Here is a 16,824-nt window from a genome sequence, read left to right on the forward strand (position 1 = left end):
ATAAATGAGCTTCATATTGCCAATAACTTACTGCATCATGCCTACCAGTAATGAATTTATAAACTTCTGATACCTCAAATCACTTCACAATGTAGTGTATATTGTGAAAACATGATTGCAACCCCTCTGTCTACTAAACTTTGTGCATTCAAGACTTCCCCCATGCGGTTGTCTTTGGTTTTTAAGTACACAACGAGCTGCCCCCTTTGTAGTTGCAGGTCCCCCATCACAAGTGATTCATATTTTGCTGCACTACCCCACCTTTTGGCCTTTCACACTAAATATGCCCTCCTACCTTTTTTGTCCCAGATGTTAGCAGATGACCCTCACAAAGTTATGTCTGTCCTCAGTTTCCTTCATGAAAGTGCTTGTTATCCCAGGTTTGAGTACCTAAATTTCCCTCTGGAATTGGAGACCCTCCGTTTAGTGCTGGCATTGGTGTTGGTTATGGAGACCTTGACCTTGTCTCCATACTGGCCATCATCTCCACCCGCCCCCCCCCCCTTTTTCCTACCTTGCACCTGTCCCCCCCCTCCCCCCCCCCCACACACACTTTTCATGTGTCCCCTGTTGTTTTCCCCATTGTTTCTCACTTCACTGCCTGAATATCTGTGTGCACCGCAACTGTCACTCAGCTGACTGCTCCCGGCAGAATGCAAGGAAAGCTGAAGCAACTCCTCACTTTACTGTCAAGATGATGATTGGTTTGTGGGACGCTCAACTGCGCGGTTATCAGCGCCCGTACAAATTCCCAACCTTTGCTCAGTCCAATATCTCCACTTACATGAATGATGATGAAATGATGAGAACAAGACTAACACCCAGTCATCTCAAGGCAGGTGAAAATCCCTGACCCTGCCAGGAATCGAACCTGGGACTCTGTGCTCAGGAAGCAAGAACGTGACTGCGAGACCACGAGCTACGTACTATTGTCAAGAGATACAAGTGCAATAGACAAGGTGTGTAATGTGTTTGACCAGAGAAGTGAACATAATGAGAAAAGTGACCATGCCCTTCGATGAGGATACTTTGTTATTTTTGATGGAGGACAGGAACACCATTCCTGAGGGGATCAAACTTCAGGCAGAATGTTGAAATCAATCAGGTGCTTACTAAATATAAGCCTTAGTACATTACTGTGGATCAAACTTTACAAAATCCTTGACACAACACCTACAAAATCTATCAGGCATAGATATTTAATACCCATTTCTTTGACCAGTTGTGTAGTGTTCATCCATGTATAGTTCCAGATGTGCTGTGAATGTTATAACTAACCCCCACCTAATTCATAGCTTACATGGTTGAAAAGCAAAAATAGCTAAAATTTATTTCAGTAATACTACAGAAAGGGAAGTTATATTGTTTTATCTGACAAAAACTGATCTTGTTTATTTAACAGGATTTTTGTCTCTTTAGGTAATTGAAGTGAAAATACAACTCATTTGTTTAAATAAAACTTTCTGTATAGGGCATATTTTGATATTGGACTGAATTTATCTTCTGCTATTTATATGAGTTTGGTCCAAATTAGCATCTGCTCTGTGTGGTTGCTTTAAGACAGCATTGAAACTGGTAAAGGAATTTATACAATGTCGCCTATATAAACATAGGACTTCTAATACTACTGATAAGTAAAACAGGTTGTCATTTGAAGCCACTGAGTTACAATCAGTCAAGAATGCCAATTAGTGTCCACACTTCCACATAAAGCGTCAGCTAGTAAAATCACTAAGACCAAAACTATTTCTTAAAAACACTTCACTTGGGGTGATTGACTACTTGAATGAAAAATGGTACTCTTTATGGTGTACTTCCACATATCAGGTCAAAGCGTTAAGGAGAGGTGGAGGTAGAGGTAGATAAGTCAGATATGAATCACTGTTTTCTAATCTTTACATGAAAAACAAACTCGGCACAGTAATGAACATTAAATAATAGTTTCTTTGGCTTATGATTACATTTCTTTGATAAATGGCTATGTTATCTAAGTGATTGCAGGCAACAGCTTAAAATAACAACTGGCTAAAAATAGTAAAAGGAATGCCATGATGTCAATTTGTGGGACTGTCATTCACCTCTATACCTACATTACTTAAGTGTGTCAGAAATATTGTTTTTACAATCTGTTGTTGTGAGGGGGGGGGGGTCCACAACCACAATACGTTTTAAGACCGAAAACATGGCCGAAGCAGGCCTTTATATATTTATTGTCTGTGCTGTTAGCTAATTTCAGCCATTGGTCATTTTCAAATACTTATCACAAGTCTCGAGCTTCATATATTATTTCTCTAAATAGTCAGTACATATGTAACAGCACTCATCATTTTCATGTGCATGTGTAGTACAAATACAATACAGCACTTCTGGATTGTATTGATGCTACACATGCACATGAAAATGATGTGCCGTAACGTATGTACTGACTATTTAGCCAAATATTATGTGATGCTTGAGTTTTGTGATAAGTGCTTGGAAAAGACAGACAGACAGTAAATAGATTAGAGTCTTCTTGGACCGCATTTTTATTCTTAAAAGAACATATTGTATTACAAGCATTCCGTATCATCTGGCACTTACGTATAAGCAAAGATGTTAACAAAGTGTGTATTACAATAATGTAGGTATGGAAGCAATAAATTATATAAATTGCTCATGAATTTACTTCTTTGTGTACATGCAGTTACATAATTTCTTTCCCTACAGATGAAGGAGGTATTGGCGAAAGCATCTCCTGAATTAATTGGGAAGCCGTTATTCACAGGTGTTCTATCGGACAAACAGTGGCACATCCTAGCTAACTTACAGTCTGAAATGCAAGACGAGTATCGTGTACGGAAAGAACTCCTAATAAAGAGATTAGATGTGACTATACAGTCATTTCAGGTTGGTTCCCTTTAATAAAGAGCAATGCACTATTCCTTTATGAAGTTTGTAGCTGAACTATATCTAAATTTAGTTAATATCTATAGAAACAGTGAGGAATGTACTAATTATGATTATTTTCAATTTTTAAATCTCATTTTGATGTTCGTAAATAATTGAAAGTAAAAATTAGTGAGAAATAATTAGTTTTATTCATAAGATTTAACATACGTTACTAGATTTGTGCTTCATAATGAACTGTAAAGTACTTCATATCATTATCATGAATGTCATATCAAGAAACACTTGTGAATGTTTCAAAATCTTGAAAGTTAACCATACTTTAAGGAATGGCATATTAAAGCAAAATTTGCTGCTGGCCTGTACTATTCGTGTGTAATGCGCTCAAACTCTTTACTTTTATCTTCAGTTTAGTGTATGACTATTGACTTCATGTCGCAGTATATATTCTGAAAGATGGCAGTCATCAATCTTGCGCCAAAGTTATTACCAGTCACTTTACTCAACGCATTTTAAACTAATCTGTTTTGTCGTTGCTTAGTTGTTACCTAGGACTGCACCACACATTTGAAGCTTGTAAATTTCCAGTTTTGGCAGTTGAAACATCTTTTTTTCACACATCACTGAGTGCTGAAAACTTGGTGCCATAAAACATAACAAACATTATACTGGAAGACTACTTAGTCATTATCAGGGAGTGATAGGTATATGACAATTTGTCAAAAATCTGATTATTTTAAAATCTACTTATAACATTTAAATATGGTGGAACGTGCTTTGTGGAATGTAAATGGTGAGTTGTTAACTTTACTGTATAACACTTAAGGTACATTTTGGGTCATAGGTCCTTCATCAGAAATGTAAACATGAGCTACAGGGTATCCATAAAGTTCTACTATCATTTCAGAAAACCATAATTTGAAAACAATTAGAGAAGAGAATTGTGATTCATTGTAAAATGTTCAGCAGCTCTAAAAGTTTTTCTTTTCTGTTACGCCAGAATTTCAGTGTGCGGCGAGAGATCAGCCATAGAAAATAGAGGTGATATTAAGAGTCCTGTCCATGTACGGGTCAGCATTGCAGCATCAACAGTTCAGATTGCCTCATTGCTTCATACGCAGATGGTAGCAATGTCATTGACTGGTGTTGTGTACACATGATTCTTGTCATAACCAGACAAAAATAAATCTAATGGCATGGCATCTGGAGAACAGGGAGCTGTACATTGTGATCTTAACAATCAGTCCAACTCTCAGGAAATGTATGTAAACAGACTGTTTAAATACATGCTTTGCCAGTGGTGCCTTTGCAGACTGGCATCAATAATTCTGCAGTACCACTGTCAGGCTTGAATTCTGTACACCAGATGACAAATTGCACTTTCTCCTTGTTTTGTCGCCATTTTCATGCACTCCAGAAGAGAGAGGAAAAAAGCCTTTGAGAACTGCAAAATGGTTTATAACAAACCATGAGTCTCTCTCTAATAGTTTCCAAGTTCAGATTTTTTGAATGACAGCAGACCTTCACAGATACCCTATCTACATGTAAGTTCATGATGGAGCAGTTAAGTTACTGGATGTCAGGGAGACATTATTAATTACGAGAAGCGTAATACGTCTCAAATAACCAACAAAAGGATAACGTTCTACGACTCAGTGTATGGAATGTAAGAAGTTTGAACATGGTAGGTAAGCTAGAAAATTTGAAAAGGGAAGTACTAAGGCTCAATGGTGGGGGTTAGTGAAGTGAAATTGGAAAAAAAAGCAAGGATTTCTGGTCAGATGAGTATAGGGTAATATCAACAGCGCTACAGAAAATGGCATAATGGAAGTAGGATTCATTATGAATTGGAAGGTAGGGAAGACATTGAGTCACTGTGAACATTTCATTGAGATATTTGCTGTCATCAGAATCGACAGCAAACCAACACCGACAACAATAGTTCAGGTATATATGCCAGAGTTGCAAGCATAATATGAAGAGATGCATTATGTGAAGATATTGAGTGGGGAATTCAGAACATAAAGAGAGATGAAAATCTAATAGTCATGGGGGACTGGAATACAGTTTAAGGGAAAGGAGTAGAAGAATGGGTCACAGGAGAAAATATGGGCTCAGTAGTAGGAATGAGAGACGAGACAGACAGTTCTGCAATAAACTTCAGCTAGTAATAGTGAATATTCTGATCAAGAATCACAAGAGGAAGAGTTATATTGGGAAAAGGTGGGAGATAGGGGAAGATCTCGGATTACATCATGCTCTGGCAGAGGTTCCAAAATCAGATATTAGATTATAAGGCATACAGAGGAGCAGACAGACTCGGATCACAATTTAGTAATGGTGAAGAGTAGGCTGAAGTTCAAGAGGCTACTCTGGAAGAATCAGTGTGCAAGGAAGTGGGATGCGGAGATACTAAGGAATGAAGAGAGATGCTTGAAGTTTTCTAAGGCTATAGATACTGCAATAATGAATAGCTCCGTAGGCAGATTAGTTGAAGATGAATGAACATCTCGGAAAAGGCAAACACAGGATTTGGAAAGGAAAACATGGGTACAAGAGAGGTAACAGTGAGGAAACAATGGTTAACAGAAGAAATACTTCAGCTGACTGCTGAAAGAAAGAAGTACAGAAATGTTCAGGGAGATTGATGAATAGAGAGAAACAAGTCACTTAGGAATGAAAAAAATAGGAAGCACAAGGAAGTTAATTTGAAATGGCTACATGAAAAATGTGAAGAAGTTGGAAGGACCGACTCAGCACATAGTAAAATCAAAACATCCTTCGGTCAAATTAAAAGCAATGGCGGTAACATTAAGAGTGCAACGGGAATTCCACTGTTAAATGCAGAGGAAAGAGCAGAGAGGTGGAAGGAGTACATTGAAGGCCTCTATGAGGGGTAGGACTTGTCTGATAATGTGATAGAAGAAGAAACAAAAGTCTATAGGGAATCCAGTATTAGAGGCAGAATGTAAAAGTTTTGCAGGGCTTCAGATCAAATAAGGCAGAAGGGATAGATGGGATAGATAACGTTCCATCAGAATTTCTAAAATCATTGGGGGAACAAAACAACTGTTCACATTGGTGATCAGAATTTGAGAGTCTGGTGATAAACCATCAGACTTTTGGAAGAACAAGTCCACATAATTCCAAACATAGCAAGAGCTGACAAGCATGAGGATTGTAGCACAATCAGCTTAGCAGCTCATGCATCCAAGTTGCTGATAATAATAATATACCAAAGAATGGAAAAGAAAATTGAGAATCTGTTACACATCGATCAGCTTGACTTTAGGAAAGGCAAAGGCAGCAGGGAGGCAGTTCTGACGCTGCGGTTGATAATGGAAGCAAGACTGATGAAAAATCGACACACATTCACACGATTTGTCGACCTTGAAAAAGTGTACGTGAATAGTGTAAAATGTTCGAAATTCTGAGGAAAGTAGGGTTGAGCTATAGGGGAAGATGGGTAATACACAATATGTGCAAGAACCAAGAGGGAACAATAAGAGTGGGAGACCAAGAATGAAGTGCTTTGATTAAAAAGAGTGTACGATACGGATGCAGTCTTTCACTTCTACTATACAGTCTATATATCAAACACGCAATGATGTAAACAAAAGAAAGGCTCAAGAGTGGGATTAAAATATATCAGTGTTAACGTACACTGATGATGTTGCTATCCTGAGTGAAAATGAAGAAGAATTGCAGAATCTGTTGAATGGAATGAACACTATGATGAGTAGAGAATATGAATCCAGAGTAAACTGAAGAAAGACGAAAGTGATGGTGAATAGCAGAAATGAGAATACCAACAAACTTGACATCAGAATTGGTGATCACGAAGTAGATGAAGTTGAGGATTTCTGCCACCTAGGCAGCAAAATAACCCATGGTGGATGGGGCAAGGAAGACATAAAAAGCAGACTAGCAATGGCAAAAAGGGCATTTCTGGCTAGGAGAAGTGTACTAGTATCAAACATAGGCCTTAATTTCAAAAAGAAATTTCTAAGAATGTAAGTTTGGAGTGCAGCATGTATGGTTGTGTAACATGGATTGTGGGAAAAACAGAACAGAAAAGAATCAAAGCATTTTAGATGTGGTGCTGGAAGTTATGTGGACTGATAATGTAAGGAGTGACGAGGTTCTCTGCAGATTTCGCGAGTCAAGCAAAATATGGAAAAAACTGACAAGAAGGAAGGACAGGATGGTAGGACATCTGTAAAGACATCGGGGAAATAACTTCCGTGGTGCTAGAGGGAGCTGTAGAGAATGAAAAGTGCAGAGGAAGACAGAGATTGGAATAAATCCAGCAAATAATTGAGGACGTAGATTGCAAGTGCTACTTGGAGATGAAAAGATAGGCACAAGACAGAAATTTGTGGTGGGCCACATCAAACCAGTCAGAAAACTAATGATTCAAAAGAAAAAGCTCTTGTTTGTTGATTGAGATATTATTACTTTGCTCCCGCACATAAAAATCTTCCAAGGAATTCTCTGATTTCCTTTAGAACCACCCAATTGTTTTCAACCATTGTGATGAAGAGTTGAATATATTCAGAACATTCAATTGTAATGTACTTTTTCCTATAACATATTGTTTAATTAGAGTAAAAGTTTCAAATATTGCTACAACTTAGTTTTCTTAAATGAACATTATTACAAATGTACATATGGTGTGCATTAGATGTATTACTGTTGCAGTCTGTCTAAATCTTTTTGTAGATGAAAATACTTGTATAAATAACAACGATCTGAGGAAGAGATACATTGCTACATACCATAAAGATAACAGATTAAGTTGCAGACATGCACAACTAAAAGACGCACATTAGCTTTCAACCACAGCTTTTGTCAGAAAAGTGAACTTGTACTCATGCGCCCCCCCCCCCCACACACACACACATTCAGGGTGTATACAGTCTGGAACAACTGGGAAAAACCTGGGAATTTTTTCACCTAGTAGAAAACCGGGAAAAACCCAGGAATTTTTCATTGTTTCCGTTTTCAGTTAAATTTTTGTAATTTTGACTGGTAAGAACTGATATTCCAGCAAAAAATTTTACTTTAGCCTGCTGCTGCAAAATAATGCTGCAGCAGTAAAACATAAAGAAGGGAAAGAAAACCAAAATAAACGTGGGTTGCAAAGGAAATGCGCCATTTCCAAAAACAAAACACAGTGCACACATAAGTGTGCCAACACGAAAATGTGTCAAAGGCCTTAGGACAAAGACTATACAATACTTCATAACAACAAACTGCTTTTGGTGACCATGGCGTCACAACGGCTTACATTAGTTTCCCTTGAGCAGTTGCCAGCAGACTTGTGCGCAGCACAATTGAGTCGCATGTGAGCAGTACCTGCTCCTGCTTATGGCTACTTGAAGTACGGCTGTTAGCTGTAGTAGCAACAAGCAGCCAGACACTAGCTGGAAAAATTCTTCTGGTGAACACAAGCTGCCAGATTCGCGCATGCGCAGAGCGGTCTAAGTTGCAGTGGAGAGAGGTGATAATCTCCACGTGACCTGTGTTTAGGTTTAGCAATTTTGCTGTTTCTTCTTCATTTACAACTCTCATGTCAAATGAAAACAAAATGGATTTCTGTATCCAAGAGCTATCAAATGAATTAAAATACATTGACATACTTATGGAAAGCTGAAATATGTTATTAGTTTTAGTTTCCTGATCTTATTTTACTCCCAGGTTTTTGGAAGTCGAGCATTAATTGCCTTGCAGAACACTAAAGTTATTTTTCTTGATTGGCTAAAGAAATTTGGCTTATATTAATCGTTTCCACACAGACAGTCAACGTATTTGAAGTGAAGTGTTTCATTCCACAGTGTCAATTGTTTGCTAAATTAAAAGTGCCCGTTTTTATCACATGCCACATGTGGCGTTATGCAGTAATAAAGAACCAAGCCTGAGAGAATACAGTACTGATACTCCAATAAAATTTGCAGCCCTAAAACCACAATGAGAAGCTTAATATCAGGTTGGTGCTTGCTTCTTTGTGAATCTGGACATACAAATGTGCACTTTCAGCTGAATTATGCATTTTGGTCTAGTTTACGAAATTCAGATGCTCTTGGAGTACCCTCTGATGTTCTGTTTCGTTTACGATGTAATGCAAGATCTCTTAATGCTATACAGGTATGAATATGTGGCCTTCTTATGTCATCGTAGCTGTGCAAGCGCAGTAACGCCATTTTCTGGCGCACTCTGACAACTGCTGAAACGATTATAACAGGTTTCAGGAGAATATTACGAAAGGTGATTGAAAAGTGTTACTTTCAAAGTAAATTTCATTTTATGCAAGATGAATTACGTTACATGTGCAAATGTACTTTGAATTTCTTAAATGATTCTCATGTAAAGCTTAACACTCTGAGGGCCAACCACTTAGAAGAATTTCGAGCCTAGATGTTTAGGTATTTAAAATTTTCTTGGCACATTTGTGTGATGTTTATGAAAGTGTAACACATGCAAAACAGACCAATATTACATGTGAAAGCTTAGCTTTTCTTGTAGCTACACTATGTATATTAATTTACACCATTAACTTTCCTATTTATGTGTTCGCACTATCGAACAGTGACTTTGGTTGCTCTTGGCTGACTGTGTCACGTGTCCTATGTCCTGAATATCAGCTATCATCAGCTGGTGAGATCACTTGACATCAGCTATGATTGCCTTACTAAAGTGCATAGCAATCTCGATTTCAATACTACGGAAACTAACATGCTGTGTGTGGTGGAATTCAATCATTTACTTTTGTAATATACAGCGTATGTTGCTGCACATCAGATCTTTCCAAAATGCCTGTGGTTTTTTTGGGAGGAGTGTATGTTTTCTAAAGTTTGAGGAAGTTCTACGCTGGTGTATAAAACGTTAACTGTTCAAAGGGTGGAAAAGTTTTATGGTTCTGTGAGAAAGTATTCTGTCACTTGACACAGAAAAACTATATTTTTGCACGGAAAAAAGTATATTTTTAACCGGGTCATCCGGGAAAACTCTGGGAATTTTTTTTCCCCCTTGTCCACGTATATACCCTGACATTCATTCATGTAGGCATGCACACCTCACACTTACGACCACCATCTTCATAATATTAATAGGACAAACAACCATCCTTAATAACTTTGAATTGGTGGCTCTGTTGTGACTCTATCACCAGATATTTGTGACAGTGCTACATTACACCTGTACACATTCATTTCTCTAATTGGCCACCCATATGAATTCCTTCCTGTAATTGGCCGCCCCATGAACCATGGACCTTGCCGTTGGTGGTGAGGCTTGCGTGCCTCAGCGATACAGATGGCCGTACCGTAGGTGCAACCACAATGTAGGGGTATCTGTTGAGAGGCCAGACAAACATGTGGTTCCTGAAGAGGGGCAGCAGCCTTTTCAGTAGTTGCAGGGGCAATGGTCTGGATGATTGACTGATCTGGCCTTGTAACACTAACCAAACCGGCCTTGCTGTGCTGGTACTGCGAACGGCTGAAAGCAAAGGGAAACTACAGCCATAATTTTTCCTGAGGGCATGCAGCTTTACTGTATGATTAAATGATGATGGCGTCCTCTTGGGTAAAAAATTCCAGAGGTAAAATAGTCCCCCATTCAGATCTCCGGGCGGGGACTACTCAAGAGGACGTAATTATCAGGAGAAAGAAAACAGGTGTTCTACGGATCAGAGCGTGGAATGTCAGACCCCTTAATCGGGCAGGTAGGTTATAAAATTTAAAAAGGGAAATGGATAGGTTAAAGTTACATATAGTGGGAATTAGTGAAGTTCGGTGGCAGGAGGAACAAGACATTTGGTCAGGTGAATACAGCGTTATAAATACAAAAACAAATAGGGGTAATGCAGGAGTAGGTTTAATAATGAATAAAAAAATAGGAGTGCGGGTAAGCTACTACAAAAAACATAGTGAACGCATTATTGTGGCGAAGATAGACACAAAGCCATGCATACTACAGTATTAAAAGTTTATATGCCAACTAGCTCTGCAGATGATGAAGAAATTGATGAAATGTATGATGAGATAAAAGAAATTATTCAGGTAGTGAAGGGAGACGAAAATTTAATAGTCATGGGTGACTGGAATTCGACAGTAGGGAAAGGGAGAGAAGGAAACATAGTAGGTGAACATGGATTGGGGGGGGGAGAAATGAAAGAGGAAGCCGTCTGATAGAATTTTACACAGAGCATAACTTAATCATAGCTAACACTTGGTTCAAGAATCATAAAAGAAGGTTGTATACATGGAAGAATCCTGGAGATACTAAAAGGTATCAGATAGATTATATAATGGTAAGACAGAGATTTAGGAACCAGGTTTTAAATTGTAAGACATTTCCAGGGGCAGATGTGGACTCGGACCACAATCTATTGGTTATGAGCTGTAGATTAAAACTGAAGAAACTACAAAAAGGTGCTAATTTAAGGAGATGGGACCTGGATAAACTGACTAAACCAGAGGTTGTACAGAGTTTCAGGGACAGCATAAGGGAACAATTGACAGGAATGGGGGAAAGAAATAAAATAGAAGAAGAATGGGTAGCTGTGAGGGATGAAGTAGTGAAGGCAGCAGACGATCAAGTAGGTAAAAAGGCGAGGGCTAATAGAAATCCTTGGGTAACAGAAGAAATATTGAATTTAATTGATGAAAGGAGAAAATATAAAAATGCAGTAAATGAAGCAGGCAAAAAGGAATACAAACGTCTCAAAAATGAGATCGACAGGAAGTGCAAAATGGCTAAGCAGGGATGGCTAGAGGACAAATGTAAGGATGTAGAGGCTTATCTCACTAGGGGTAAGATAGATATTGCCTACAGGAAAATTAAAGAGATCTTTGGAGAAAGGAGAGCTACTTGTATGAATATCAAGAGCTCAGATGGAAACCCAGTTCTAAACAAAGAAGGGAAGGCAGAAAGGTGGAAAGAGTATATAGAGGGTTTATACAAGGGCGATGTATTTGAGGACAATATTATGGAAATGGAAGACGATGTAGATGAAGACGAAATGGGAGATAAGATACTGCGTGAAGAGTTTGACAGAGCACTGAAATACCTGTGTTGAAACAAGGCCCTGGGAGTAGACAACATTCCATTAGAACTACTGACGGCCTTGGGAGAGCCAGTCATGACAAAACTCTACCATCTGGTGAGCAAGATGTATGAGACAGACGAAATACCCTCAGACTTCAAGAAGAATATAATAATTCCAATCCCAAAGAAAGCAGGTGTTGACAGATGTGAAAATTACCGAACTATCAGTTAAATAAGTCACAGCTGCAAAATACTAACACGAATTCTTTACAGACGAATGGAAAAACTGGTAGAAGCGGACCTCGGGGAAGATCAGTTTGGATTCCGTAGAAATGTTGGAACACGTGAGGCAATACTAATCTTACGACTTATCTTAGAAGAAAGATTAAGAAAAGACAAACCTACGTCTAGCATTTGTAGACTTAGAGAAAGCTTTGACAATGTTAACTGGAATACTCTTTCAAATTCTGAAGGTGGCAGGGGTAAAATACAGGGAGCGAAAGGCTATTTACAATTTGTACAGAAAGCAGATGGCAGTTATAAGAGTCAAGGGGCATGAAAGGGAAGCAGTGGTTGGGAAGGGAGTGAGACAGGGTTGTAGCCTCTCCCCGATGTTATTCAATCTGTATATTGATCAAGCAGTAGAGGAAACAAAAGAAAAATTCGGAGTAGGTATTAAAATTTATGGAGAAGAAATAAAAACTTTGAGGTTCGGCGATGACATTGTAATTCTGTCACACAGCAAAGGACTAGGAAGAGCAGTTGAACGGAATGGACAGTGTCTTGAAAGGAGGGTATAAGATGAACACCAACAAAAGCAAAACGAGGATAATGGAATGTAGTTGAATTTAGTCGGGTGATACTGAGGGAATTAGATTAGGAAATGAGTCACTTAAAGTAGTAAAGGAGTTTTGCTATTTGGGAAGCAAAATAACTGATGATGGTCGAAGTAGAGAGGATATAAAATGTAGACTGGCAATGGCAAGGAAAGCGTTTCTGAAGAAGAGAAATTTGTTAACATCAAGTATAGATTTAAGTGTCAGGAAGTCGTTTCTAAAAGTATTTGTATGGAGTGTAGCCATGTATGGAAGTGAAACATGGACGATAAATAGTTTGGACAAGAAGAGAATAGAAGCTTTCGAAATGTGGTGCTACAGAAGAATGCTGAATATTAGATGGGTAGATCACATAACTAACGAGGAGGTATTGAATAGAATTGGGGAGAAGAGGAGTTTGTGGCACAACTTGACAAAAAGAAGGGACCGGTTGGTAGGACATGTTTGAGGCATCAAGGGATCACAAATTTAGCATTGGAGGGCAGCGTGGAGGGTAAAAATCGTAGAGGGAGACCAAGAGATGAATACACTAAGCAGATTCGGAAGGATTTAGATTGCAATAGGTACTGGGAGATGAAGAAGCTTGCACAGGATAGAGTAGCATGGCGAGCTGCATCAAACCAGTCTCAGGACTGAAGACAACAGCAACAACAATTGGCCGCCCATATGAATTCCTTCAGTAGCACATTACAAAACAAATTATAAAGTACTTAATTGATGACACTTCGTGATGGGTCACAAAATGAATTATTTATTACTGGACCTGTTCCTCCTCCAAAAGACAGTTCAAGCTACACTAAGATTTAGAAAAATCCCATATGCCTCATCACGTGATCAGCTTCTTCACACTGAAACTTCAGATACAATGGAAATTAAGCACAATTAATTAGACCGACATATACTATCGAGATGGATGTAATTTTGCCTCTTCATATGGAAACCCTCATACTTAAACATGTATGTATCTGAAGCACTCTGCTGACCTGCTGGAGGGTTCAAATGTTATATCCAGTGCTTGTGCAACACAATAATAATTCTCAAACTAAAAAAATTAAATTTTTTACTTTACTGCTAGATGCAGCTTAATTAGCTGCATGACTGTTGACACTCATTATGTGGTAAAATTAAACAATAAGTTCAGCAAATGCTAAAAAATTGTAAATATGATGATGTGAGCAAATAGTATTCTCTCACTACACTTCATTGGTCGTCTATAATTGCACCGAAAGAAGGATGGCGTCACAGCACTCTGACTACTGTCTGGTTTGTTTTCTTCCAGTACTGCCCAAGGCTTTAAAATATATATTTCGTGACCTGTTTGGCAACTGCATAGTTACAAACAGCCTACTAGACTAATTACAGTTACATTATGCTGAACATTTGCTTTATCTCACAAGGAGATGGCACGATCATGGGGTCGGGGATTTGTCCGAAATTTTGTGTGGTGAAAGAGGACCTCTAACGCCTCACGTGGTTAAAATATTAGGATGCACTACTCAGAAATTCTGAGAAAAATTGATCCAAAGTTTCTTAGGTGCCTTATGGGTATAAAATGTTAGTCCATTGCCGAAGCGCCGTTTGGCCTAGATGGTTAGGGTTGGACTCTTACACCAGAGGTCTCGGGTTCAATGTTAGATCCAATACTCTTCTTGTTGTACGTCAGTGACATATCTGTTCTGTGTAAATACCACATAGATGCTGGTGACTTGGTTTAAAGCTCAGTCCATCCATTACCCTAGATTGGTCATTCTAGGTTCATTAATCTGAAATTTTAGGTATCCTAAATGGGGATAAATATAAATATATCTCTATCAGTAAAGAAAACATTAAGTAGGCTGAACACACAACTATAACATCCAAAGAGGCATTAACATCTCTCCACACCATACAAAAATATAAATAGCTCTTCCCATTTGAACTGAAAAGGAATGTTTACAAATATATGTTCTTCTGGTGTGCGCGTACGCATGTGCATCTTCTGTTAACATGTTTGCCAAATATTTTTTTAAAATTATTGTACATTTTTCTCAGAAATAATTGCTTAAATAAATAAGTGTTTAACAGTCCTCATTTTATTGACAGTGGTCAGAGCGGATGCGTGGTAGAGAGGACGAGATTGCATCTATTTTTCTAGTTCGTCGGAAAGCTTTAGACTCTGAGCCAAATGTCCATCTTGCTGATCTTTTAGCAGCTCGAGAAGACCTGGCAGTCATCGAAAAGACAAGCAGTGCTTCAGTCCGCAAGAACACTCAGTCTTCTATCAATAAAGTCATCATAGGCAGGGTGAGTTACACTTCATGCATACAGAAGCCTATAACATTCAGGTATCATAGTCTCCTGTTTTGTATGCTAAGTTTTAAGAGCAAAATATTTTATGATAAAAAGATCTAATTTTAATTTAGTATTTTTGTCTTAGTAATATTTTTAACATTAATTCATTATTTTAATGCATATATTGAAGTTTACAAAAGTCTGAGCATTCATTTTGTATAAATATAAAAATTTTAATTCATGAATTTTCAGTATCTGTTCTTGTTGTTGTTGCATTTAGTAGACGAGGCAGATTTCATACTAGCCAAAAGTAAAGAAATCATTGGAGAGTAATTTGAATGTGACTGTTCAGCCTTTGATGTGTGCATATTAGGGTAGTTACCTGCCCTTTTCAGCCCAGTGAACCAGCTATGTGGAACTTACAATCAGATGTGTAGCTTGGTTGTTTTAATACACCTTCAAGCACTGCCAGGAATTAAAATAACTATAAATAACAGGAAAAGTCCTTCAACTAAATGGAAACTGAATTGTAAGTTGTTAGACATGTAATCGGTACAAGTACATAGAGACACTATTTCATATCTGTATTCCATAATGTTATCCTTATCCAGACAAATGTGTTTCTGGAAGTGCCCAAAGGAATGTGTATCAACACTGCTCCAGCTCGTTTCTGGTGCTTGAAAGAATAAGAAACAGTCTAATGCACACATGTTCCAGAATTCCTTCTGTCCAACATGTCAACATATTGAGCATAAAGAGAGCTAAAACACTAAGAAGAATCGCTTCTCGGCTTATGACAAGATCAATGTGTAGCTTATAAATGAAAATAATCAACAATAAATGAAAAATATAACAACCCACCCACCTCCCCGGGAGTCGTGACTCCCACACCCATAGCTAAAAATAGAATATGTACAATAGTATAAATGTGCTTCTGTATCTTCAGAACGAAGTATGGCTGTGTGTACCATGCTGTTGCTTCGTGAACAGTCAAAGATGCAGTGGCCTGTAGAAAGCAGCAGGCGGTAGTCGTTACTGATAAGAGCTGCGCACTACGTCACTACTGATAAGCGCCCAGCCAGCCAATCAGCGCGCGGCAGGAAGGGCGTTGCCGCACCGGAAGTTAGTCTTTTGTAGCGGATCGCGCTTAGTTAGAAATATAGCGCGATCCTCCAGCTCTGGCGGCAGCCAGGCGAAGCTCGTTCAAGGTCACCCGCCTTGTGTTGCTGATGCGTCTAAGTCAACACAGCCATGCTTGCTTGAATTAATCATTCATGAATCTTGATTCTCCCCCCCCCCTTCCCCCCCCCCCAAAAAGGAAATATTTTATTGAAGTGAGAGGTCAGAAAAACCTATTTTCAGCTTTTATTTGTATAACTGTCTTACAGATATTTGTGGGACTTGTATTTTTGGTGATGTGTTAATACTTTCTCAAACATTCCTGATGGTTGATCTTTGTTGTGTCCTCCAGGTTCCAGATAGAGGAGGCCGCCCAAGCGAACAGCAGCCACCCCCACCAGAGATGCCTAGTTGGCAGCAATCAAAGCCAGGTACATAAATCAATAAATCAAAGTTTTTGTACATATCAGATTAATTAGGTAAGAAATGATTTAAGTTGATGGCATATATATTTGATGAAAGCTGTTTAAATTAATTTTCATCTCTTCATTGCAACATAATTCACAATAATCAGTGTGAATTGGCAGAATATGGCCTTCCACTGTTTTCGGGATCCCTTGAAAAATAGAAATAGCACGTTTTTACTTTATTTATTTGGCAACGG

The 16,824-nt window shown here is 38.5% G+C and overlaps 1 protein-coding gene across 1 annotated transcript in view; it reads left to right on the top strand.

Moving 5' to 3' along the window:
- Positions 1 to 16,824, top strand: part of LOC126235126 (protein FAM98B-like) — a 65,298-nt gene that overhangs the window by 32,750 nt on the left and 15,724 nt on the right. Inside the window, exons 5-7 of the mRNA XM_049943860.1 lie at positions 2,707 to 2,886; positions 14,853 to 15,053; positions 16,513 to 16,591. Of these exons, the coding sequence (XP_049799817.1) occupies positions 2,707 to 2,886; positions 14,853 to 15,053; positions 16,513 to 16,591 (460 nt within the window). The remainder of the gene's footprint in view (positions 1 to 2,706; positions 2,887 to 14,852; positions 15,054 to 16,512; positions 16,592 to 16,824) is intronic.

Source organism: Schistocerca nitens, chromosome 2 (assembly GCF_023898315.1).
Source record: "Schistocerca nitens isolate TAMUIC-IGC-003100 chromosome 2, iqSchNite1.1, whole genome shotgun sequence".
Taxonomy (NCBI): Eukaryota; Metazoa; Arthropoda; class Insecta; order Orthoptera; family Acrididae; genus Schistocerca; species Schistocerca nitens.